General features: G+C 38.2%; 4 protein-coding genes across 5 annotated transcripts in view; 1 reads left to right on the top strand and 3 right to left on the bottom strand.

The window, feature by feature from the left end:
- The window catches only part of LOC110843479 (homeobox protein OTX2), a 34,265-nt gene that overhangs the window by 8,080 nt on the left and 2,418 nt on the right, over positions 1-23,767 (top strand). For both annotated transcript variants that reach the window (XM_035847620.1, XM_022089446.2), the window contains exons 3-7: positions 1,797-1,842; positions 1,908-1,957; positions 2,040-2,098; positions 22,829-22,848; positions 22,934-23,514. In XM_035847620.1, coding sequence (XP_035703513.1) covers positions 1,797-1,842; positions 1,908-1,957; positions 2,040-2,098; positions 22,829-22,848; positions 22,934-23,514 — 756 coding nt within the window. The remainder of the gene's footprint in view (positions 1-1,796; positions 1,843-1,907; positions 1,958-2,039; positions 2,099-22,828; positions 22,849-22,933; positions 23,515-23,767) is intronic.
- Positions 11,558-13,125, bottom strand: LOC118434342. The gene is made up of 6 exons (XM_035847623.1): positions 12,882-13,125; positions 12,535-12,777; positions 12,336-12,449; positions 12,069-12,268; positions 11,840-11,999; positions 11,558-11,741 (listed from the first exon to the last, which is right to left on the bottom strand). Exons 1-6 carry the CDS (start codon positions 13,096-13,098, stop codon positions 11,596-11,598), a joined length of 1,080 nt encoding a protein of 359 aa, XP_035703516.1. The 5' UTR covers positions 13,099-13,125; the 3' UTR covers positions 11,558-11,595.
- LOC118434341 lies at positions 15,875-17,442 on the bottom strand. Its single transcript, XM_035847622.1, has 6 exons — positions 17,199-17,442; positions 16,852-17,094; positions 16,653-16,766; positions 16,386-16,585; positions 16,157-16,316; positions 15,875-16,058 (listed from the first exon to the last, which is right to left on the bottom strand). The coding sequence occupies exons 1-6, from the start codon at positions 17,413-17,415 to the stop codon at positions 15,913-15,915; spliced, it is 1,080 nt and encodes a 359-aa protein (XP_035703515.1). The 5' UTR covers positions 17,416-17,442; the 3' UTR covers positions 15,875-15,912.
- On the bottom strand, positions 20,192-22,807 carry LOC118434340. Its single transcript, XM_035847621.1, has 6 exons — positions 21,516-22,807; positions 21,169-21,411; positions 20,970-21,083; positions 20,703-20,902; positions 20,474-20,633; positions 20,192-20,375 (listed from the first exon to the last, which is right to left on the bottom strand). Exons 1-6 carry the CDS (start codon positions 21,730-21,732, stop codon positions 20,230-20,232), a joined length of 1,080 nt encoding a protein of 359 aa, XP_035703514.1. The 5' UTR covers positions 21,733-22,807; the 3' UTR covers positions 20,192-20,229.

The following is a 23,767-nucleotide window of genomic DNA, read 5'->3' as shown; positions in this document are numbered from 1 at the left end:
AAGCATGCACATTTTTATAAGATCTTGTCGTCAACTTTTAGAAAGTAAGTCATCATCTCTGGAAGTGTCACCTTTCACATGAATGACAGCACCTAATTCCAACACATTAGTACTTTTTTACACAACCCTAAAAATGTAATGAAGGATTAGGATAGCGATTATGAATCCCATTAACTACACCGCCTCAACTTTTACAGTTTATTTTGTCTCTTGGGCTGAAACTAATGGTTCAAGATGGTGGACAAAGTTTATATCGCTCATCGTGGTCGTCACCCTCAGCCATGCAAGCACTAGAACTGGCAATCATCATGTTATAATAAAAATGACCGTCAGAAGATATGCGTAATGCGCGACTTTAGACTTGGTTGGGAAGTGAAGCGTGAAACCAAAACTGACATTAAAAAGTAACGAAAGCACTTTTTGAGGTTTGTTGATCCATTAGCGTTTTCCATAAGAAAGGCTGTCACTCCAGAAAAAAACTGGAACCAGTCGAGTCTCTTTTTCTCCTCCAGCTCTGACTGAGATGGAAAACGAGATGCTCTGCCATTCTTCCACCTCTCGAGCGAGCGGAGGAGAGATCAACGAGTTGAAGTGCTTTTTCCTAGGGGAAATATGAAGATGAGTTGATACTATCATTTGATCAATCAGAGAAGTGTGAAAAAGCGACATTTTTTTGTACTCTTGTCTAAAACTAAAAGTTATTGTCAAGTAAAATTCTTCAACTGCATGGCTTAAGAAGCAAAGTTTTTTTCCCTTTATAATCCACATCACTACACAAATACACATCCATTTGAGATGAACGATTGAACATTTTCTCCCATTTGACTTTCCCATTTTCATTTTTCTCTGCTTTTTATACTCGATCAAGTTGATCGTTTTTGAGATAATGTGGATTTTTTAGTTTTGATTTATTTCCATGTTCTTCTTTATATGCGTAAACACGAGATATACTAAGCGTCCCATGAGCACATTTTACTGCGTTGTTGTATACAAGTTTCAATTTGTTAAGGCGAACAAGAATCGTCTTTTATCCTACAACCTTAGCCCACATTATTGATGTAAATTAGTGATCACAATCAGACCAAATTGCATCAATCCTCACCTTTTAGACTGAGAAATGGAACTTTAACGCTAGAGAAATAGAAAATTGAATAATAAGTATGACGCAACTCTGGATACACGCATTTATAATTTATACTTATGTGTACAAATGTAATATCTCAGATGGCATATGTACATGTTATGTAGCAGTCAGTTATATAGTTAGTTAGTGGAGGAATAATCTATGTGAATCACTATCAAACTCGATATCATTCAATCGTAATCAACTTCAATGCACAATAATCCGATGCACTTTAAGTACATGTACATTAATAAAACTAGATTCGACAACTTTCCCTGCATTCGACATACACGCCTCAAATGTTTAATACTCAAATCCCTACGTGCGGTTGAAGTTTAGTTGAGTGAATTTTGCATTGGCCATGCACATATGAATAAAATAGGTGTAAATATGTGCATAACAAACAGTTGTGTGAGAGATTATTATTGCTTGTAAATGGAAAGTTAGTTTTGGACGGGATCAGGATTTTAGTCACGATGCGATTAACTGATTATTCGTCTCACTTATTTGTTAAAATTTAATGCAACGGAATGTTTCTTGCTGCTACATTTCTAACAATCAACTAGACTTATTTAGTTATCTTTAATGCCGTCAATTGTCTATCATCATCTTTCTATTAATTTATATGCTACATATATTCTACATTAAGCCATATTATTTTTAATTATTACAGGTTCAGCTCCCCGAAAACAAAGACGTGAGAGAACCACATTCACAAGGTAATTTATTGTAATTTATTGTAATTAATTTTGTAATTTATTATGTAATTTACTATTACATTTAGAGCTCAGCTGGACATACTTGAGTCGTTGTTTGGAAAAACGAGATATCCAGGTGAATAATTTTCTAGGACTGATTTTTCTAGAATTCTGAACAACAAAACGAGAAATTTCATGGTCAATTTTTATTCTGACAGATATATTTATGAGGGAAGAAGTTGCTCTAAAAATCAATCTCCCAGAGTCGCGTGTCCAGGTAAGCACATAATACTTTACACATTACTTGCGTCACACATATCGCAATATTTTGTGCAACTTTCTCCTCTGGCATTCAGTAATCGCTACTGCTTATTCGGCTGTATGGCATTGCATCAATTGAAGATTCTTCAATTCTAGGAGTGACAATCCGTCGGATCGGATCGGATTATGACGCCTTCGGATTGATCCGGTTCGGATTAAGCAGGTGTTCGGATCAATCCGATTCGGATTAAACACTCAATCCGATCCGACTCGGATTGATCCGTCGGATTTCGGATCGGATCGGATTGTAATCCGATAATTTGATAAAATATATGAATTTTTCGGGTAACTTGATACCCTGCTTCGTCATGCGATGGTGTGAAGTGTAACCCTCCAATTTGGCTGAAATTTTGAAATTAAGTGGTCCATGCCAATACAACCAACGTTTCTTCAGGTAGTTTGTGCGATGGTCAAAATTTTGAAAAATATTTGTTGTTAAAGTTGAAAAATGTGCTATTTTGAGCACTGGAAGAGAATGGAAGTTGAGTTTGCGTCTTCCGCCTGGTGAAAATCGCCCGTTTTTGAACTTTGACCTAAGATATTTTGCCAAATTCTGACCATCACACAAGCTGGCTGAAGAAACGTTGGTTGTATTGACATGGACCCTATAATTCCGAAATTTCAACCAAATCGGAGGGTTACACTTCACACCATCGCATTGTCAGTACCTGGTACCCGCCCAGGTAATTCATACTTTTAAGCAATTCATGAATCATATTGGAACATTGAATTGGAACTGAAATTTATCAACTTTCCTCAACCAGCTCGGCACGAAATTTGTTATTGAAGTTACTGTCTGTAATATGTAGTAACAAAGAAATAATACCGCCCATGATTTGCTACAAATGAACGATTTATGAGCCTAATTTGATTATTTAGTGATATTCTAAAATAACATTAAACAATTAATTCATTTAAAAAAGACCAAAAGCTTTTAAAGTTAATCCATTTAGGATTTTGTGCGTCTTTCAATATTCAGAAATACCCTGAAAATTTCTGTCCTTTATCTTAATAAGCAATAAATTGTAGATGAGACCTTCAAATTGAATTGAATTGAATTAAATTGTAGATTTCAATGATTTAAGCAATTTTAAGCAAACATGTTTAATTTCTGCAACCTGGTTAAAATTCTAAAAATTAGCGTTTTAAAAAAATTCCGACTTCGGCTGAATCTTTCAGCCGAAATAAGAATTTTCCAGGCTGAATGATTATTTAAAAATTCCGCGACGGGTAAAACATGCGTATGCAAGATATTATTGACCCAGTTTATACGTAGTTCTAGTGTGTACATTTTGGGGGAATGTGAAATAAATTCACCAATCCGAAATCCGATCCGAGATCCGATGACGAGTTTCGGATTGATCCGATCGGATTAAGCAGTCAATCCGATCCGACCGGATTAGGATCGGATCAGGGAAAAATCCGATCCGATCCTAATCCGCGGATTTCGGATCGGATTTTCTCGGATCGGATTGCCACTCCTATTCAATTCTAATAAAAACACAAAGAAACAAACATTCGATAGTCTAATTTCGATTGAGTTAAAAAAATATTTCTTTTTTTTTTTACTGCATCACAGTTTATGTTTTCAAATTAAAATTTTACAATTAATAAGTTAACCTAACAATTTCAATATATAAAATATTTTACTGTATACCTTCAGAGTTTCAGTTCAATGAAACGAATAAATAATTGTTTAGTCATTCATAGATTTTTTGAAATACCGTTACTTTTCCCAGCGCATTATTCAGTGGGTGATGTATTTAGCGTCACTTGACTCAATAACAATACCCCCACCAACTTAGCCATATTTCGAATATTTGTGCAGTTAGCTCAATTGAACACGTTATTCATAAATTGATGAACGGTGAGTTCTGACACAGTAAAATGACGAAGCATTTTCAAACTCATTGTGCATCTCTAATAAATTTAATATTCGCCTCAAATGCGTCGCCATTACAAGTTTTAATTTACAACTAAAGACAAATGTCATGAATGAATTTTGAATGGAATTATTGATGACATTATTGCTGTTATTTTATGACATAGCAGCTTGGCATGAATGCACCTGCTTTCTCAATCTATAAGACCAGAATGCTGCGCATTACTAAATATATTTCAAATTTTTGGCATATTTGGCTGAGTGCCTGCCTTCTCATTGTGTTCTCCGCCGTGCATGCATAAGCAAATTGAATGACTATGATGAATCAAATTCCTTTCGGATGAAACCTGAATTTCGTGTGTCGTATTATATTTTACAAATCATGCAGCGAATAACACCATCTTAATATGACCAATCGTTAAATCTTATTGCAGCAAATAACTGATTCGTATATGCACATATTTTTACGTTATTTGGTGACATTTAGCAGGTTTGGGCGGTTTAGACTTTAATATTTTAGATTTATTGTAGTCCTCCAGAGTATATAATAGCTCCACTGATTGATGCATATATTTAGAGAGAAATCAGTCCGGGCATTAACCTACACTTACGCCGACTTCTCAGGTATTTGCATTTTTGTTCGTTTCATCATCTTGAAGGGAAAGATGATTTGCAGAACTTTTTGAACTCGTAGAAACTGTCAGTTGAGAGGAAATAATTACTTCAGTACGTGCTCGCCATCAATGCTCACCTTCTGCACCTTTGAGTGAGTGATTCAATGAGGTAAATAAAATAGTGGGTCGCTGTCGTCGGTGGGAGATGTTTACACAAATAAGAATCTGGCAATTGTAATTTGCACGCATAGAGACGAAAGGTCCAGGAGGCTCTTACTTTGCTCGGTGGTGTGGAATAGAAAGGTCTGCCTTCGTACGTGAGAAGGGATAAAAGAACCTTTTCACCGCTCTCTTGATATTTCAGGGCGTGAATTTCTTTCACAAAAGCAAATCACAATGCAAAATGTCCACCAAAAAGCTATGCCACCAAGAACTCTCTCTCTCCCTCTCTCTCTGTGTACATTGATCGGTATATTTACAAACATTGTTGGCCCATTATTAACGGGCCTTCTAATTTGGGAGGTGAATAGGGAATGATTCTCATATTTGATATTATTGTGAATTGCTCTTCTCATCTCAATCCTAGCTGTTGGAGATTTAGAGGGAGCAATAAGTAGGCAGCAGAAGTGAGCCACGACACATCTTCAAAAAATTGTCGAGTCATTTCGCATTCATTGATTTTCAGAAATTATATAAGGAAATTGTCGATGAGCCCGAATTACCAAGTCAAAATCGGGCAAAAAAGTATGTAGTGTTTCCTGAATGGCGTGTAGATTTCATGCGCAAAGAAGTCAAGCCGTCGGGGTCCATGTCGCTCATGTGTTTTATTGCGTCGTGTGCGTAATGCAGTGGAAGAACAACCCTTTCAATTTTTATGAGGGTAATAATGCCATCAAATTTTACTGCCAACAAGCAGTGCACCATCGCCACTGCTAGCCTTTTATTGAGCCTGATTCTATTATTATTCAACAAAAATGGCTTCCGACCCAGCTCATTTCGGTTACATTTGGTGGTGCAGAAGAGGAAGCGAATGTGGCTGTGGGGCATACGCGAGTGTGAACTTTTGATAAAGTCATTAATCAAATCTTTTGGAGTATTTTTGACTCAGCCCGAGAGCAGGGAGCGAGTGAAAGGGTCTCTTTTACTCATGTCTCAATTTATTCAGCTAGCAATTCCCTGCTTCATTGTAACCAATGCTTCTTCATACATGACTTTCATCAGTACTGCTCACTGGGTGTGTACTTATGGAATGGATGACATCAAACATTTGGCTGGAGGCTGCAGATCCGGCAGTGATCTGAGCAAGGAAGGGTAAACAGAAAGGATCGCATCATGGATGGGATTTGATGTTGATTGGATTCTTGCTAATTTAATTGGCTGTGATTTTAACTCAAGTATACTCGCACGTCACGCCGATTGGTGAGCAACGATGTGACGGTTTTGCGTTTATTGTCAATCGGAAATCTATGAATATAGTAGTTTGACTGAGTTATAGACTTTGTCTACTCATTCCTACTGCTAAAATACATCATCATCACAGATTTAGAGTGCATGTGTTTATTCTGCTCATCATCATGCAACTGATCTCTTAAATCAATAATGTGTGTGCCGGGTCAACTTCAATCTTTAAGCAAGCAAACCCAAGGGTGAAAGGTTGCACCGCCATTTTAATGCCAGTTTTCCATTAAACTCGTTAATCGCTTTTGCAACTTTTGAATCCTTCCTCATAGCTGCTAAAATCTGGAAATTGGCTTATCACTGATAATCAGTAAGGAAACCTCGGATTTGTATTCTAACAAGACTTGGAAATTGTAAAGCATTTTCACAATGCAGCATATATACTAAATATGTACACTTATGTCACGCATACGCCCTACTTGAGCACAAATGTTACAAATCATATAAAAGCTATATAAATATGCCTCACAAACTGGCCTTAAACTTGTATTATTGTATCGTAGGTAGCATATAAGTACGGTTCAAGAGTTTATTTATAAAGTGGAATGAGAAAAAAAAACTTGGTGGAAGAACTAGGTGGCCAAGTCGCCGGAATGACTGGGGCAGTACCTAATAATAATGGTGATTTCTTTTATTGCATTGATATCGCACAACTGCTCGGCTTCAGAAATAGGGCGTGTGTGTCATGTGTGTAGAGTAAGGTAAGGGAAAGGCAGGTGTGCTCATTGTAAAATTGTAATCAGAATTGTCATCCTATTTCAAAAAGGCTTAAAAAGGCTTAGGACCCATTGTCCTAATAATGCGTGTGTGTGTGCGATGCTTGATTTGACTGAACCGAACTCACTTTGTAGCTCAAAAGCATTATTATCGTTCAAGTCAAAAAGTTCAAACTTTCTCAGAAGTACATTCTCTCTCGTACATTTAAATTGTATGCACATTTCAGTAAACGTGCATCGGTGAGGATAGCCTGTCCTCTCCTATGTGGGCTTAAACGGGACACGTAGCACATATACACATACACAAGATAAAAACAAATAGGTTCGAAGAAAGCCAGTTTGTCTGTCAAGTTTTTGCAAGTGTTCAGGACATTTACTATTATTATTAACAGTTACCTTTTATTAATGACACAAATGAACGAAACCGATGCAGCTGTGTCAAAATTCCACAACGTTGACTTCCGAGTACCTTATATTGGTCGTTCTTTGTTTCTACATAATATCCAAGTTGTTGGATATTATGTATCCCATTGACTATCCCATTGACTCCAATGACAAAGTTCGTTGACAAAGTTGGACGATCTCACAACTTTTATTCCATTTCTTACTTACCAAAGCAAATGTTTGTCTCACATTGACAAAGTAATAAACCGTCGAGTCTCTAAGTGTGTGCGATGCCAGCAATTATATATTTGTCAAAGAAAATAATATTTCCGTCCGATGATGGTCTTTTAGAAGCCTTGAAATATTTTACTTTTAGTACATTTGACATCCATCATTCTTGTTTCGTCATTTGTTTCATTGACTTGACATAATCTCCACCAGTTGCCTGTAAAATAGACTGTTAGACCATAAGGTGTGATTACAATAAGGGACGACCAAGGAGTAGTTAGTTTATTGTCAGCGTGGTCTTCTCTCACGTAAATCCGAAATTTGGAAAAAGCACGTACACTTTTGTTGAAAATTTCTCTTCAAATTCAGGTCATATAAATTTGTTTTTCTCATTACTACAACAGCAACCAGCAACCTCCGGGGTAGTCATGTTTTTAGCTTTTCACAGGTATGTCCGTCGCTTATATTGCTTAACAAAATCTTTACAACGCCAAGAAGAGAACTTGTTAATAAATTTTTGGTTTCAATGAGAAATGGAAACATGCATGTAAAGGCAGACACATCAAGAACCCAACAGTAAAGAGAAGCTATGGAATATCTAGATATGCTGTACATATGTACAGGAGACGCGATTGAATTGCAGTCATTGTGGTATAATTCAATTTTTGAGCAACATATTTATCTCCAAGATCTCCCTGAAATTCGGATATTTGGTGATGTTTTATTTCGTTAAATATGAAGGCTCCTCCTGGACCACAGATAGACGGACAGTATTCCTCTGAGGCATGACTCTGCATAAATTATTCCCCAGATCCGCTCCTGCTACTGTTTTTCGCCTCCGTATCTCCCATTTGGTTTCGAGTCGACCCTCAAAAATGGGGAACTTGGTTTTGTGAACGAGTTGGAAACATTTACAAGCACCGGAGAAGAAATTTAGAATCAGTGACGTTAAGTATACGTTGAGACACGAAAAACTGAAAGGTAAATATCAGGATGGTGGTCAAACCAAGTTCTGCTTCTGGAAATTGGAGGTCGTTTAAGCGACAAAGTCGTGTACGTACGTGACCTATGAATACCAAAGCTCGGATGAGGAACCATATCAATGTCACAATGACCTGCTTCTTAAATTCCTCTTTATAATCATGATTTAAATCCGGTAGGAATTGTAGCACAATAAACCCTGAGCGGATTAACGGAGTGGAATATACACGCATAGGTCCATCAGTCAGGACGGTGCATGTACGTAGCTTTACCTTGCTCATCTTTTCGTAATAACTGCTGTGGGGTTGTCTCCTCCTTTGTGAAGTTTCCGTTGCGGATCGGAAGTGACCTGCTCCTGGTTATGCGTATGCCAAAAAGTCCATCAAAGTCACGTCTTAAACGGGCTTATGTAGTCCTACATCATAATAATCATTTAGTGAAACTGTATGATAAGTGGTATAAGTCTGTATTAAAGGAAAAGACAGTTTATGTTGGAATAAGTAGCGGAGTAGTGAGTAATAAAATTAAGATTTTTACGAAGCTACTCACTCACTCGAGTAAATATATTTAATGCTAATCGGATAACTTGTGACTTAAGCAAGGCTTAGCTGCCGTTTAGTCCATTCTTACACACTAGGAAACATTAGGATTATTAGGAGCAAATTGAGTTAATATGGTGAACAAACTATTACTTCTTAAAACTAGTGGCACAAGAGTATTAGGTGACGTAAAAATTAAAAAAGAGATAATCCTGCTTATATTTTTTCTGTATTTAAAATGTCATTTTTTTGAAGTAACACATCCTTTTCGTTGCAATATATAATTTACTCCACTTGTCATCAACAGGTGTGGCTATTCCTCACCTATGTCTTCCCAAGTAACATTTTATGTCCGGACCTTGCTTGGGCCAGGCTTTTGACAAAAGTCCGGCCCAAGTACAGATTTGACATCAGGGGAATGTCCGGTGCCAGACTTGCAATCGGACTTCAGCCTGCGATGGTTCACATGTGGCCCAGACTTGCGCCATACTTTATGCAAGTAGGGGTCACATCCTAAACAGACCTGGTCCCGGTCTTTGTTTCGAGTCTGGTTCAACTCTGGTCCAACTCTGGTCCAGCTCAGTATCGTCCTGTGGGAGCGGACATGACCCTACCTTGGCCCGAACTTGTAATTTCATGCAGGGGCCATTGATGTAAATACAGGGCTGAACCGTGGATTGTATTTTTAAATATTATTTTATTTTCTTATAAAAAGAAATACAGGATTTTCATTTACAATAATGGCATACATACATATTCATCATTACATAACATTAAGTATCCCTTATCAATTATTGAATTACATTCAAATTCTCCGGAAATTGCATTAAGATTGCTAACAACGAATGATTTCAACTTATGGCTACTGAGGGGAAAAGTATATGCATCACATTTCTTTAAATATCGTTTACCAATAAACTTATTATCGTCTATGAAACATTCAATTTCAACAATTTCCCCCGACGACAGAAATGCAATGTTATTACCTTTTTTTGTGGAAAACTGCTTTCCAGCAAAAATTTTTAATTTCTTCAATTTTAATTTGGCACAGTCTGCAGAATCGAAAAGGTTTCTCTCTTCAATTCTATTTATTGCTTGCTCTAATGGCAAATGTTTAGCTCGCAATAACTTTTTTAAAGTTTGCATGTGATTCTCAAACGGAAATGCACTAACATTATCAAGCTCACCATAAATAAGTGCATCGTCTGGGATGTGAATAATAGAATGCATGTTATAAGTTAAATAGTCTTCCCCATACAAACTACTAACTTTTGAAACAAATTCGACTAAAAGTTTTCTCGCAAGTTCGATCCATTCTACAGAATTTGCCAAATTTGACAGTAATATTCGCATACTACAATGCAAAAGCATAAAATGGTCAAAAAGGGTCGAGGGCAATACATTTTTTAAGCAGACTGGACCAGTGTAAATTAAAAACTGACGCAGTTCAGTTGCTTTGTAATGGTCAATTTCTCTTATACATCTAGGTTTTCTACAAAACTCAGACGGAGTAAAAAAAGATATATTTTTTAAGTGTCCACTAATCTGATTTATACTACTGGGGCTTAATTTGATTCGTTTTTGAAGGGGACTACGAAGCCAACTAAAAATTAATTTTCTCATAATTCCTAGGCACACTAAATGCATATAGTCTAGGGGTACTTGACTAATCATTCCAAGTCCTATATCTGCAAATGGAGATCTTCCTGACGTGTGGGCATTATCAAAAAAAGATTCGTTTGTTCTTTTCTCTGCATTAATTTCTGGAAAAACTACCTTCCCTACCCATTTCCCTTTTTGACAACAACGTTCACATCCATAATATGCATTAAAGCCGTTGCACATTTTTAAAAACGAACGAGCAGGTGCGTCGGCAATAAGACATTTCATATTTAATGTAAATGTATTATCGTTAATAATAATACCGTTCGTTTTTATATCCAGCATTTCAACAATAAAATCTTGCAAAAACAATTCAAGTGACGCGGGTTTTGAGGTACCAAAGTAAAGGGCAATGACGTAGGGACTGGGTGATCGACAGTGCTTGAAAAGAGCTAAAATTGGCCAAAACTGACTTTTGCTACTTTTGGATATTGGTAACCCATCAATTCCGATACTCATTGACTTGTTTGCACTCGCATTTTCCCACCCTCTGTTATTTGCTATTTCAAATGCTTTTCGAATACCAAAATATTTAAATTTTCCCGTTCCTAGCGTGATAGTGCTGCTAGACTTGGGTGTCTTAAAAAGCGTACGGGGGTCACTTGGCAAGTTAATTCCACATTTTTCATTCTTTAAAATGCTCAAAAGTTCTTTCATTGCTACGTGTGTGATGTTATGATTTAGACCCCAATTTGTTAACCTATTTTTAAATTCTAAAGATTTCGAAAACTTGTCCTCTTCCTTTTCAAACTCGTCGTCTGAGTCTGGCTGACAAAATTCATCTAAGTCAAATTCACTATTTACCATTTCGGGGGAAATTGTTGGAATTGAATGTTGCGTATTATTATAAATCTGATTACCTAAATTACTACTATTAATACTATTATTATTACAAGTGCTATTGTCCGTATTAACCCCGTTAAGAATTGTAGCTACTTCAGCTTTCCTCTTTCTATATTTGGTTGATTTTGATGACTCCATTCTGCCAATCAATTATTAGCCGGGGGTAACTTCTTATTACGTCGCCTTTCCCTTCCACCGTCGCGATCCTTCGCGTTACCAAACCACCGTGTTGCTTCAACTTCCACGTCCTTTTGAGTCTTATTGGAACATAAGGGGTTTTTTAGTATAGCATCTGAAATCATAATACAAATATTCAATTTACTTAGTTGAGTTCATTAATACTTAAATTGTCGTAATTATATAGCCAAAAATTAATTAAATAATATTTACCCACTATAACGTTGAAGAGTTTAAGTTTATCAAAAGCAAACTTGTTACTCCTTCCTGTTAGGGACGTCTGTTCCGCTATAGCCTGACCAAAAACTTTTGCTAGCACTCGTTCGACCGTATCCTTAATATCAAGTCCACCGACTTTAACAATTTGCTTGAACTAATAGAAAAAACGTATACATTATTCGCATTTCAACAAAAACTGTAAATAAAATTGAATATTATTTACCAATATTTTTCTTGCCCCACGTTCATTTAACTTTAACTCTATTTCCATAAGTTGTTCCTCGGTGGCAATCGGAAGTTGAAATTCCTCTCCAGAATCCTCGCCAGAGTCACTTCCGGCCGCTATCGCTGCCACTTGAGCTGATAATCTGGATAGTTCGGTCTTAATGTCGATTAGGTAACTCAATACATTGACCTCAAACCCTGTAAACACATAATATTCCATTGTATTAAAAATATAACATGCTTGGTATAATGGTGGAATCCTAACCTTGACTGGTAACCGTGAGAGGAGCTGAAAAAGTTGCATAATTTAGCTGAGATTCTGATTGATCTTCCTCAGCGCCAGCAATATTTAAATTGAAGACTGCCTGGGACGAATGTGCTGAAAATTTAATAAATTTAATAATAATAAATTCGTAAAAAAACTTATCACATTATTAAATATTATTTGATTAGGTTTCGCTAACCTGCAACTGTTTCTTCGACGTCATCAATCGTGACACTGCTACTTCTATTTGTGTCAATGTCGGGAACTTCTGTATCAAAATTCCTCCTAGAATTGGTCTCGCTATCGGATGAATGTTGTCGTTGGCGTGGTTTTGAGTTAACTTTGACGGGGGTGGGAGGGGACGAGGGGGGACTTTCCTCCTCGCTCGGACTGGTCAGTGCTCTTGCCTCGTCTGCATTAGTGTTTGCTGTAGTGTAGTCGTCTACAAAGTAAAACCTCCTATTTTAGATTAAGATGAAATTTGCAATATACACAACTCGTGCTTTCACCACAAGTTATTTTACCATATTAAAATTATTTCCTTACCACTCCCCAATCCTCTGTAAATCTTTACGGGAAAACTTGACCACCCTTTCCGTGGGACACTATTTCCGTCGTGGACGAGAGTTGCAGCATTAGGCCCTTTTGGCCATTTACAAAAAGTCCGGCCTTTCTCTTCTAGCAGCCACGTCGTCGGAACTGCAGCAACACTTTTTTCTTTCGTAAAAAGAACTACCGAAAATTTAGTTGAATTTTGAGCCATTGTGCTCGTCGATTAAGTAAAAAAAACTAAAGTCAAACGGCGTGGTGGCTACACGAGGCTAAACTTTCACCCTGAGCTGGACCAGACTAAACTTTTCAAACCCGATGCAAGCCTGGCCCTGCCCCGCGACTGACTATAGTCTCGGGTTTCTCCCAAGCCTGCCACGGAGTCGGAGAATAAAGTCAGGGCCGAGTCAGATTTATGTCTGGGAGTCCAAGTACGGGTAAAGTTGGGCTACATACCAACGGGCCGGGCTAATAAATACGGACGTTAGCCATATCTGCCCATCCAGACTTGAACCAAGTCAGGACCACTGGACCATTTCCTGAGATGGAAAAAACTCCGCTAATCCTTCTTCGGCCTGGACAGGGCCATAGCAGAGTTCCCTCCCTGACCCCTAAAATGTTGAGCCAGACCTGCCGGGGATAACTTACATATGGGCCTGACTTGCATGTTACTTGGGTTGTTTTGATTTGTTTCCAAAAATACAAGTATACCCAAGTAACATTTTATGTCCGGACCTTGCTTGGGCCAGGCTTTTGACAAAAGTCCGGCCCAAGTACAGATTTGACATCAGGGGAATGTCCGGTGCCAGACTTGCAATCGGACTTCAGCCTGCGATGGTTCACATGTGGCCCAGACTTGCGCCATACTTTATGCAAGTAGGGGTCACATCCTAAACAGACCTGGTCCCGGTCTTTGTTTCGAGTCTGGTTCAACTCTGGTCCAACTCTGGTCCAGCTCAGTATCGTCCTGTGGGAGCGGACATGACCCTACCTTGGCCCGAACTTGTAATTTCATGCAGGGGCCATTGATGTAAATACAGGGCTGAACCGTGGATTGTATTTTTAAATATTATTTTATTTTCTTATAAAAAGAAATACAGGATTTTCATTTACAATAATGGCATACATACATATTCATCATTACATAACATTAAGTATCCCTTATCAATTATTGAATTACATTCAAATTCTCCGGAAATTGCATTAAGATTGCTAACAACGAATGATTTCAACTTATGGCTACTGAGGGGAAAAGTATATGCATCACATTTCTTTAAATATCGTTTACCAATAAACTTATTATCGTCTATGAAACATTCAATTTCAACAATTTCCCCCGACGACAGAAATGCAATGTTATTACCTTTTTTTGTGGAAAACTGCTTTCCAGCAAAAATTTTTAATTTCTTCAATTTTAATTTGGCACAGTCTGCAGAATCGAAAAGGTTTCTCTCTTCAATTCTATTTATTGCTTGCTCTAATGGCAAATGTTTAGCTCGCAATAACTTTTTTAAAGTTTGCATGTGATTCTCAAACGGAAATGCACTAACATTATCAAGCTCACCATAAATAAGTGCATCGTCTGGGATGTGAATAATAGAATGCATGTTATAAGTTAAATAGTCTTCCCCATACAAACTACTAACTTTTGAAACAAATTCGACTAAAAGTTTTCTCGCAAGTTCGATCCATTCTACAGAATTTGCCAAATTTGACAGTAATATTCGCATACTACAATGCAAAAGCATAAAATGGTCAAAAAGGGTCGAGGGCAATACATTTTTTAAGCAGACTGGACCAGTGTAAATTAAAAACTGACGCAGTTCAGTTGCTTTGTAATGGTCAATTTCTCTTATACATCTAGGTTTTCTACAAAACTCAGACGGAGTAAAAAAAGATATATTTTTTAAGTGTCCACTAATCTGATTTATACTACTGGGGCTTAATTTGATTCGTTTTTGAAGGGGACTACGAAGCCAACTAAAAATTAATTTTCTCATAATTCCTAGGCACACTAAATGCATATAGTCTAGGGGTACTTGACTAATCATTCCAAGTCCTATATCTGCAAATGGAGATCTTCCTGACGTGTGGGCATTATCAAAAAAAGATTCGTTTGTTCTTTTCTCTGCATTAATTTCTGGAAAAACTACCTTCCCTACCCATTTCCCTTTTTGACAACAACGTTCACATCCATAATATGCATTAAAGCCGTTGCACATTTTTAAAAACGAACGAGCAGGTGCGTCGGCAATAAGACATTTCATATTTAATGTAAATGTATTATCGTTAATAATAATACCGTTCGTTTTTATATCCAGCATTTCAACAATAAAATCTTGCAAAAACAATTCAAGTGACGCGGGTTTTGAGGTACCAAAGTAAAGGGCAATGACGTAGGGACTGGGTGATCGACAGTGCTTGAAAAGAGCTAAAATTGGCCAAAACTGACTTTTGCTACTTTTGGATATTGGTAACCCATCAATTCCGATACTCATTGACTTGTTTGCACTCGCATTTTCCCACCCTCTGTTATTTGCTATTTCAAATGCTTTTCGAATACCAAAATATTTAAATTTTCCCGTTCCTAGCGTGATAGTGCTGCTAGACTTGGGTGTCTTAAAAAGCGTACGGGGGTCACTTGGCAAGTTAATTCCACATTTTTCATTCTTTAAAATGCTCAAAAGTTCTTTCATTGCTACGTGTGTGATGTTATGATTTAGACCCCAATTTGTTAACCTATTTTTAAATTCTAAAGATTTCGAAAACTTGTCCTCTTCCTTTTCAAACTCGTCGTCTGAGTCTGGCTGACAAAATTCATCTAAGTCAAATTCACTATTTACCATTTCGGGGGAAATTGTTGGAATTGAATGTTGCGTATTATTATAAATCTGATTACCTAAATTACTACTATTAATACTATTATTATTACAAGTGCTATTGTCCGTATTAACCCCGTTAAGAATTGTAGCTACTTCAGCTTTCCTCTTTCTATATTTGGTTGATTTTGATGACTCCATTCTGCCAATCAATTATTAGCCGGGGGTAACTTCTTATTACGTCGCCTTTCCCTTCCACCGTCGCGATCCTTCGCGTTACCAAACCACCGTGTTGCTTCAACTTCCACGTCCTTTTGAGTCTTATTGGAACATAAGGGGTTTTTTAGTATAGCATCTGAAATCATAATACAAATATTCAATTTACTTAGTTGAGTTCATTAATACTTAAATTGTCGTAATTATATAGCCAAAAATTAATTAAATAATATTTACCCACTATAACGTTGAAGAGTTTAAGTTTATCAAAAGCAAACTTGTTACTCCTTCCTGTTAGGGACGTCTGTTCCGCTATAGCCTGACCAAAAACTTTTGCTAGCACTCGTTCGACCGTATCCTTAATATCAAGTCCACCGACTTTAACAATTTGCTTGAACTAATAGAAAAAACGTATACATTATTCGCATTTCAACAAAAACTGTAAATAAAATTGAATATTATTTACCAATATTTTTCTTGCCCCACGTTCATTTAACTTTAACTCTATTTCCATAAGTTGTTCCTCGGTGGCAATCGGAAGTTGAAATTCCTCTCCAGAATCCTCGCCAGAGTCACTTCCGGCCGCTATCGCTGCCACTTGAGCTGATAATCTGGATAGTTCGGTCTTAATGTCGATTAGGTAACTCAATACATTGACCTCAAACCCTGTAAACACATAATATTCCATTGTATTAAAAATATAACATGCTTGGTATAATGGTGGAATCCTAACCTTGACTGGTAACCGTGAGAGGAGCTGAAAAAGTTGCATAATTTAGCTGAGATTCTGATTGATCTTCCTCAGCGCCAGCAATATTTAAATTGAAGACTGCCTGGGACGAATGTGCTGAAAATTTAATAAATTTAATAATAATAAATTCGTAAAAAAACTTATCACATTATTAAATATTATTTGATTAGGTTTCGCTAACCTGCAACTGTTTCTTCGACGTCATCAATCGTGACACTGCTACTTCTATTTGTGTCAATGTCGGGAACTTCTGTATCAAAATTCCTCCTAGAATTGGTCTCGCTATCGGATGAATGTTGTCGTTGGCGTGGTTTTGAGTTAACTTTGACGGGGGTGGGAGGGGACGAGGGGGGACTTTCCTCCTCGCTCGGACTGGTCAGTGCTCTTGCCTCGTCTGCATTAGTGTTTGCTGTAGTGTAGTCGTCTACAAAGTAAAACCTCCTATTTTAGATTAAGATGAAATTTGCAATATACACAACTCGTGCTTTCACCACAAGTTATTTTACCATATTAAAATTATTTCCTTACCACTCCCCAATCCTCTGTAAATCTTTACGGGAAAACTTGACCACCCTTTCCGTGGGACACTATTTCCGTCGTGGACGAGAGTTGCAGCATTAGGCCCTTTTGGCCATTTACAAAAAGTCCGGCCTTTCTCTTCTAGCAGCCACGTCGTCGGAACTGCAGCAACACTTTTTTCTTTCGTAAAAAGAACTACCGAAAATTTAGTTGAATTTTGAGCCATTGTGCTCGTCGATTAAGTAAAAAAAACTAAAGTCAAACGGCGTGGTGGCTACACGAGGCTAAACTTTCACCCTGAGCTGGACCAGACTAAACTTTTCAAACCCGATGCAAGCCTGGCCCTGCCCCGCGACTGACTATAGTCTCGGGTTTCTCCCAAGCCTGCCACGGAGTCGGAGAATAAAGTCAGGGCCGAGTCAGATTTATGTCTGGGAGTCCAAGTACGGGTAAAGTTGGGCTACATACCAACGGGCCGGGCTAATAAATACGGACGTTAGCCATATCTGCCCATCCAGACTTGAACCAAGTCAGGACCACTGGACCATTTCCTGAGATGGAAAAAACTCCGCTAATCCTTCTTCGGCCTGGACAGGGCCATAGCAGAGTTCCCTCCCTGACCCCTAAAATGTTGAGCCAGACCTGCCGGGGATAACTTACATATGGGCCTGACTTGCATGTTACTTGGGTTGTTTTGATTTGTTTCCAAAAATACAAGTATACCCAAGTAACATTTTATGTCCGGACCTTGCTTGGGCCAGGCTTTTGACAAAAGTCCGGCCCAAGTACAGATTTGACATCAGGGGAATGTCCGGTGCCAGACTTGCAATCGGACTTCAGCCTGCGATGGTTCACATGTGGCCCAGACTTGCGCCATACTTTATGCAAGTAGGGGTCACATCCTAAACAGACCTGGTCCCGGTCTTTGTTTCGAGTCTGGTTCAACTCTGGTCCAACTCTGGTCCAGCTCAGTATCGTCCTGTGGGAGCGGACATGACCCTACCTTGGCCCGAACTTGTAATTTCATGCAGGGGCCATTGATGTAAATACAGGGCTGAACCGTGGATTGTATTTTTAAATATTATTTTATTTTCTTATAAAAAGAAATACAGGATTTTCATTTACAATAATGGCATACATACATATTCATCATTACATAACATTAAGTATCCCTTATCAATTATTGAATTACATTCAAATTCTCCGGAAATTGCATTAAGATTGCTAACAACGAATGATTTCAACTTATGGCTACTGAGGGGAAAAGTATATGCATCACATTTCTTTAAATATCGTTTACCAATAAACTTATTATCGTCTATGAAACATTCAATTTCAACAATTTCCCCCGACGACAGAAATGCAATGTTATTACCTTTTTTTGTGGAAAACTGCTTTCCAGCAAAAATTTTTAATTTCTTCAATTTTAATTTGGCACAGTCTGCAGAATCGAAAAGGTTTCTCTCTTCAATTCTATTTATTGCTTGCTCTAATGGCAAATGTTTAGCTCGCAATAACTTTTTTAAAGTTTGCATGTGATTCTCAAACGGAAATGCACTAACATTATCAAGCTCACCATAAATAAGTGCATCGTCTGGGATGTGAATAATAGAATGCATGTTATAAGTTAAATAGTCTTCCCCATACAAACTACTAACTTTTGAAACAAATTCGACTAAAAGTTTTCTCGCAAGTTCGATCCATTCTACAGAATTTGCCAAATTTGACAGTAATATTCGCATACTACAATGCAAAAGCATAAAATGGTCAAAAAGGGTCGAGGGCAATACATTTTTTAAGCAGACTGGACCAGTGTAAATTAAAAACTGACGCAGTTCAGTTGCTTTGTAATGGTCAATTTCTCTTATACATCTAGGTTTTCTACAAAACTCAGACGGAGTAAAAAAAGATATATTTTTTAAGTGTCCACTAATCTGATTTATACTACTGGGGCTTAATTTGATTCGTTTTTGAAGGGGACTACGAAGCCAACTAAAAATTAATTTTCTCATAATTCCTAGGCACACTAAATGCATATAGTCTAGGGGTACTTGACTAATCATTCCAAGTCCTATATCTGCAAATGGAGATCTTCCTGACGTGTGGGCATTATCAAAAAAAGATTCGTTTGTTCTTTTCTCTGCATTAATTTCTGGAAAAACTACCTTCCCTACCCATTTCCCTTTTTGACAACAACGTTCACATCCATAATATGCATTAAAGCCGTTGCACATTTTTAAAAACGAACGAGCAGGTGCGTCGGCAATAAGACATTTCATATTTAATGTAAATGTATTATCGTTAATAATAATACCGTTCGTTTTTATATCCAGCATTTCAACAATAAAATCTTGCAAAAACAATTCAAGTGACGCGGGTTTTGAGGTACCAAAGTAAAGGGCAATGACGTAGGGACTGGGTGATCGACAGTGCTTGAAAAGAGCTAAAATTGGCCAAAACTGACTTTTGCTACTTTTGGATATTGGTAACCCATCAATTCCGATACTCATTGACTTGTTTGCACTCGCATTTTCCCACCCTCTGTTATTTGCTATTTCAAATGCTTTTCGAATACCAAAATATTTAAATTTTCCCGTTCCTAGCGTGATAGTGCTGCTAGACTTGGGTGTCTTAAAAAGCGTACGGGGGTCACTTGGCAAGTTAATTCCACATTTTTCATTCTTTAAAATGCTCAAAAGTTCTTTCATTGCTACGTGTGTGATGTTATGATTTAGACCCCAATTTGTTAACCTATTTTTAAATTCTAAAGATTTCGAAAACTTGTCCTCTTCCTTTTCAAACTCGTCGTCTGAGTCTGGCTGACAAAATTCATCTAAGTCAAATTCACTATTTACCATTTCGGGGGAAATTGTTGGAATTGAATGTTGCGTATTATTATAAATCTGATTACCTAAATTACTACTATTAATACTATTATTATTACAAGTGCTATTGTCCGTATTAACCCCGTTAAGAATTGTAGCTACTTCAGCTTTCCTCTTTCTATATTTGGTTGATTTTGATGACTCCATTCTGCCAATCAATTATTAGCCGGGGGTAACTTCTTATTACGTCGCCTTTCCCTTCCACCGTCGCGATCCTTCGCGTTACCAAACCACCGTGTTGCTTCAACTTCCACGTCCTTTTGAGTCTTATTGGAACATAAGGGGTTTTTTAGTATAGCATCTGAAATCATAATACAAATATTCAATTTACTTAGTTGAGTTCATTAATACTTAAATTGTCGTAATTATATAGCCAAAAATTAATTAAATAATATTTACCCACTATAACGTTGAAGAGTTTAAGTTTATCAAAAGCAAACTTGTTACTCCTTCCTGTTAGGGACGTCTGTTCCGCTATAGCCTGACCAAAAACTTTTGCTAGCACTCGTTCGACCGTATCCTTAATATCAAGTCCACCGACTTTAACAATTTGCTTGAACTAATAGAAAAAACGTATACATTATTCGCATTTCAACAAAAACTGTAAATAAAATTGAATATTATTTACCAATATTTTTCTTGCCCCACGTTCATTTAACTTTAACTCTATTTCCATAAGTTGTTCCTCGGTGGCAATCGGAAGTTGAAATTCCTCTCCAGAATCCTCGCCAGAGTCACTTCCGGCCGCTATCGCTGCCACTTGAGCTGATAATCTGGATAGTTCGGTCTTAATGTCGATTAGGTAACTCAATACATTGACCTCAAACCCTGTAAACACATAATATTCCATTGTATTAAAAATATAACATGCTTGGTATAATGGTGGAATCCTAACCTTGACTGGTAACCGTGAGAGGAGCTGAAAAAGTTGCATAATTTAGCTGAGATTCTGATTGATCTTCCTCAGCGCCAGCAATATTTAAATTGAAGACTGCCTGGGACGAATGTGCTGAAAATTTAATAAATTTAATAATAATAAATTCGTAAAAAAACTTATCACATTATTAAATATTATTTGATTAGGTTTCGCTAACCTGCAACTGTTTCTTCGACGTCATCAATCGTGACACTGCTACTTCTATTTGTGTCAATGTCGGGAACTTCTGTATCAAAATTCCTCCTAGAATTGGTCTCGCTATCGGATGAATGTTGTCGTTGGCGTGGTTTTGAGTTAACTTTGACGGGGGTGGGAGGGGACGAGGGGGGACTTTCCTCCTCGCTCGGACTGGTCAGTGCTCTTGCCTCGTCTGCATTAGTGTTTGCTGTAGTGTAGTCGTCTACAAAGTAAAACCTCCTATTTTAGATTAAGATGAAATTTGCAATATACACAACTCGTGCTTTCACCACAAGTTATTTTACCATATTAAAATTATTTCCTTACCACTCCCCAATCCTCTGTAAATCTTTACGGGAAAACTTGACCACCCTTTCCGTGGGACACTATTTCCGTCGTGGACGAGAGTTGCAGCATTAGGCCCTTTTGGCCATTTACAAAAAGTCCGGCCTTTCTCTTCTAGCAGCCACGTCGTCGGAACTGCAGCAACACTTTTTTCTTTCGTAAAAAGAACTACCGAAAATTTAGTTGAATTTTGAGCCATTGTGCTCGTCGATTAAGTAAAAAAAACTAAAGTCAAACGGCGTGGTGGCTACACGAGGCTAAACTTTCACCCTGAGCTGGACCAGACTAAACTTTTCAAACCCGATGCAAGCCTGGCCCTGCCCCGCGACTGACTATAGTCTCGGGTTTCTCCCAAGCCTGCCACGGAGTCGGAGAATAAAGTCAGGGCCGAGTCAGATTTATGTCTGGGAGTCCAAGTACGGGTAAAGTTGGGCTACATACCAACGGGCCGGGCTAATAAATACGGACGTTAGCCATATCTGCCCATCCAGACTTGAACCAAGTCAGGACCACTGGACCATTTCCTGAGATGGAAAAAACTCCGCTAATCCTTCTTCGGCCTGGACAGGGCCATAGCAGAGTTCCCTCCCTGACCCCTAAAATGTTGAGCCAGACCTGCCGGGGATAACTTACATATGGGCCTGACTTGCATGTTACTTGGGTACTCACTTGGATATATTTCGAACGTGCAGATTTTTCATCGAGTTTCTCTCAAGTTGACATTTCTTCGACTGTGCCGGTGCTGATATCAAAGCGAAATGTCGTTTTTTGCTGAAATGTTGATATTTGACACATACATATTACATACCTCTCATATCGAGTTACTTCATACACCGTGGCTCCTAAGTCAAGAGCTGGAGGGAGTGATGCTGATATGCTGATGATGACGACAATGTTACCAAGAGCCGGATGGCTGGTGTGGGTTTGATTGGGTGGAGAAAGCAGGAGCAGTTCGGGAGGAGAGAGTGAGATGAAATAATGAAAGTCGTTTGATCATCCATCATCATTTCGTCAACCTTGTATTGGATTAAATCATCTAATTGTCACTCTTGGGCACGTATCATTACCACCCCGGCCCTAATTTTTAGAGTTTACTTTAACCGAAGGACGAAAAATGACATTCAGTTTGAAAATGACTCTCGTTCAGCTCGCTTTCTATACAATGTCCCTATGTTTGCTTAATTTTGTTTGTTTTTCCCATTTTGCTTTGCTTCTAAAAGGTTTTACACTGGAATGTGAATGCTTTATTTACCAAATATTCCGTTTGTATTTTGACATTATCATTCTATTTTCAGGTTTGGTTCAAAAATCGGAGGTAATTTTTAAACAGATTCTGTGATTTGTGCCACTTTTGAAGTTTTACTAAACATAACTGAAAAACAAATAATTGGATTAAACAGGGCTAAGTGTCGCCAACAAGCAAAGCAAGCAACTCACACGGAGAAAACTAGTTCATCAAAATCATCTAAAAAGCTAAAATCTCCAGCTAATTCTGCCTCCCACAATAACAACAACAATTCCACCAACAATAATAACTCTTCGAACAACAACAACAACAATAATAATCAGTCTATAGTTTCATCACAACATAGCTTGAACAATGTACATCATCATCATCATAACTCGAGTCTTGGAAACAGTCCGGACGTGTCTCAGTCTCCCCCCACGAATCTGCACCCTCATCAACAGCCCACATCCCACGGAGGTCACCCCCAACACTCCCACCGCGACTCACCCTACAAACTGCCTCCCCTCTCGTCGTCCAACTCATCTGGCTCCTCAGGACCGCTCAATCACCACCACGCCCTTGTCGGCTCGGCGACCATGAACTCGGCCGGCTCGCACCATCTCCACCACGCCACTGCCACTGCGAGCAACGGTTCAACCCCATCCTCGTCCTCAGCAGCAGCAGCAGCAGCCGGCTATGGCCTCTGGTCAACAACATCGCTGAGTCCAATGGGCGACCTCATGTCATCTCAAGGTAATAGGAATTAGAGCAAAGAGAGCATTATCCCTCTTCCACAAAAGGATTTAAAACACTCACTAATGAGCTTCCTCCTTCCGTCCATGATGGTAATAATGACGATGACGATGGGGATCAAGTTTTTCTGGACAGACAGTTTTTAAGTAATGAGATGATCAGGAAAATATTTACTGATTGCGTCCTACTCCACCTTTGTTGTGGATAATCCGATTGGCAACCAAGTAACAGCCTCTTGCTGCACCTTTCTTCC

Source organism: Folsomia candida, unplaced genomic scaffold (assembly GCF_002217175.1).
Source record: "Folsomia candida strain VU population unplaced genomic scaffold, ASM221717v1 Fcan01_Sc002, whole genome shotgun sequence".
NCBI lineage: Eukaryota > Metazoa > Arthropoda > Collembola > Entomobryomorpha > Isotomidae > Folsomia > Folsomia candida.
This window is presented reverse-complemented; position numbering and strand designations above follow the sequence as displayed.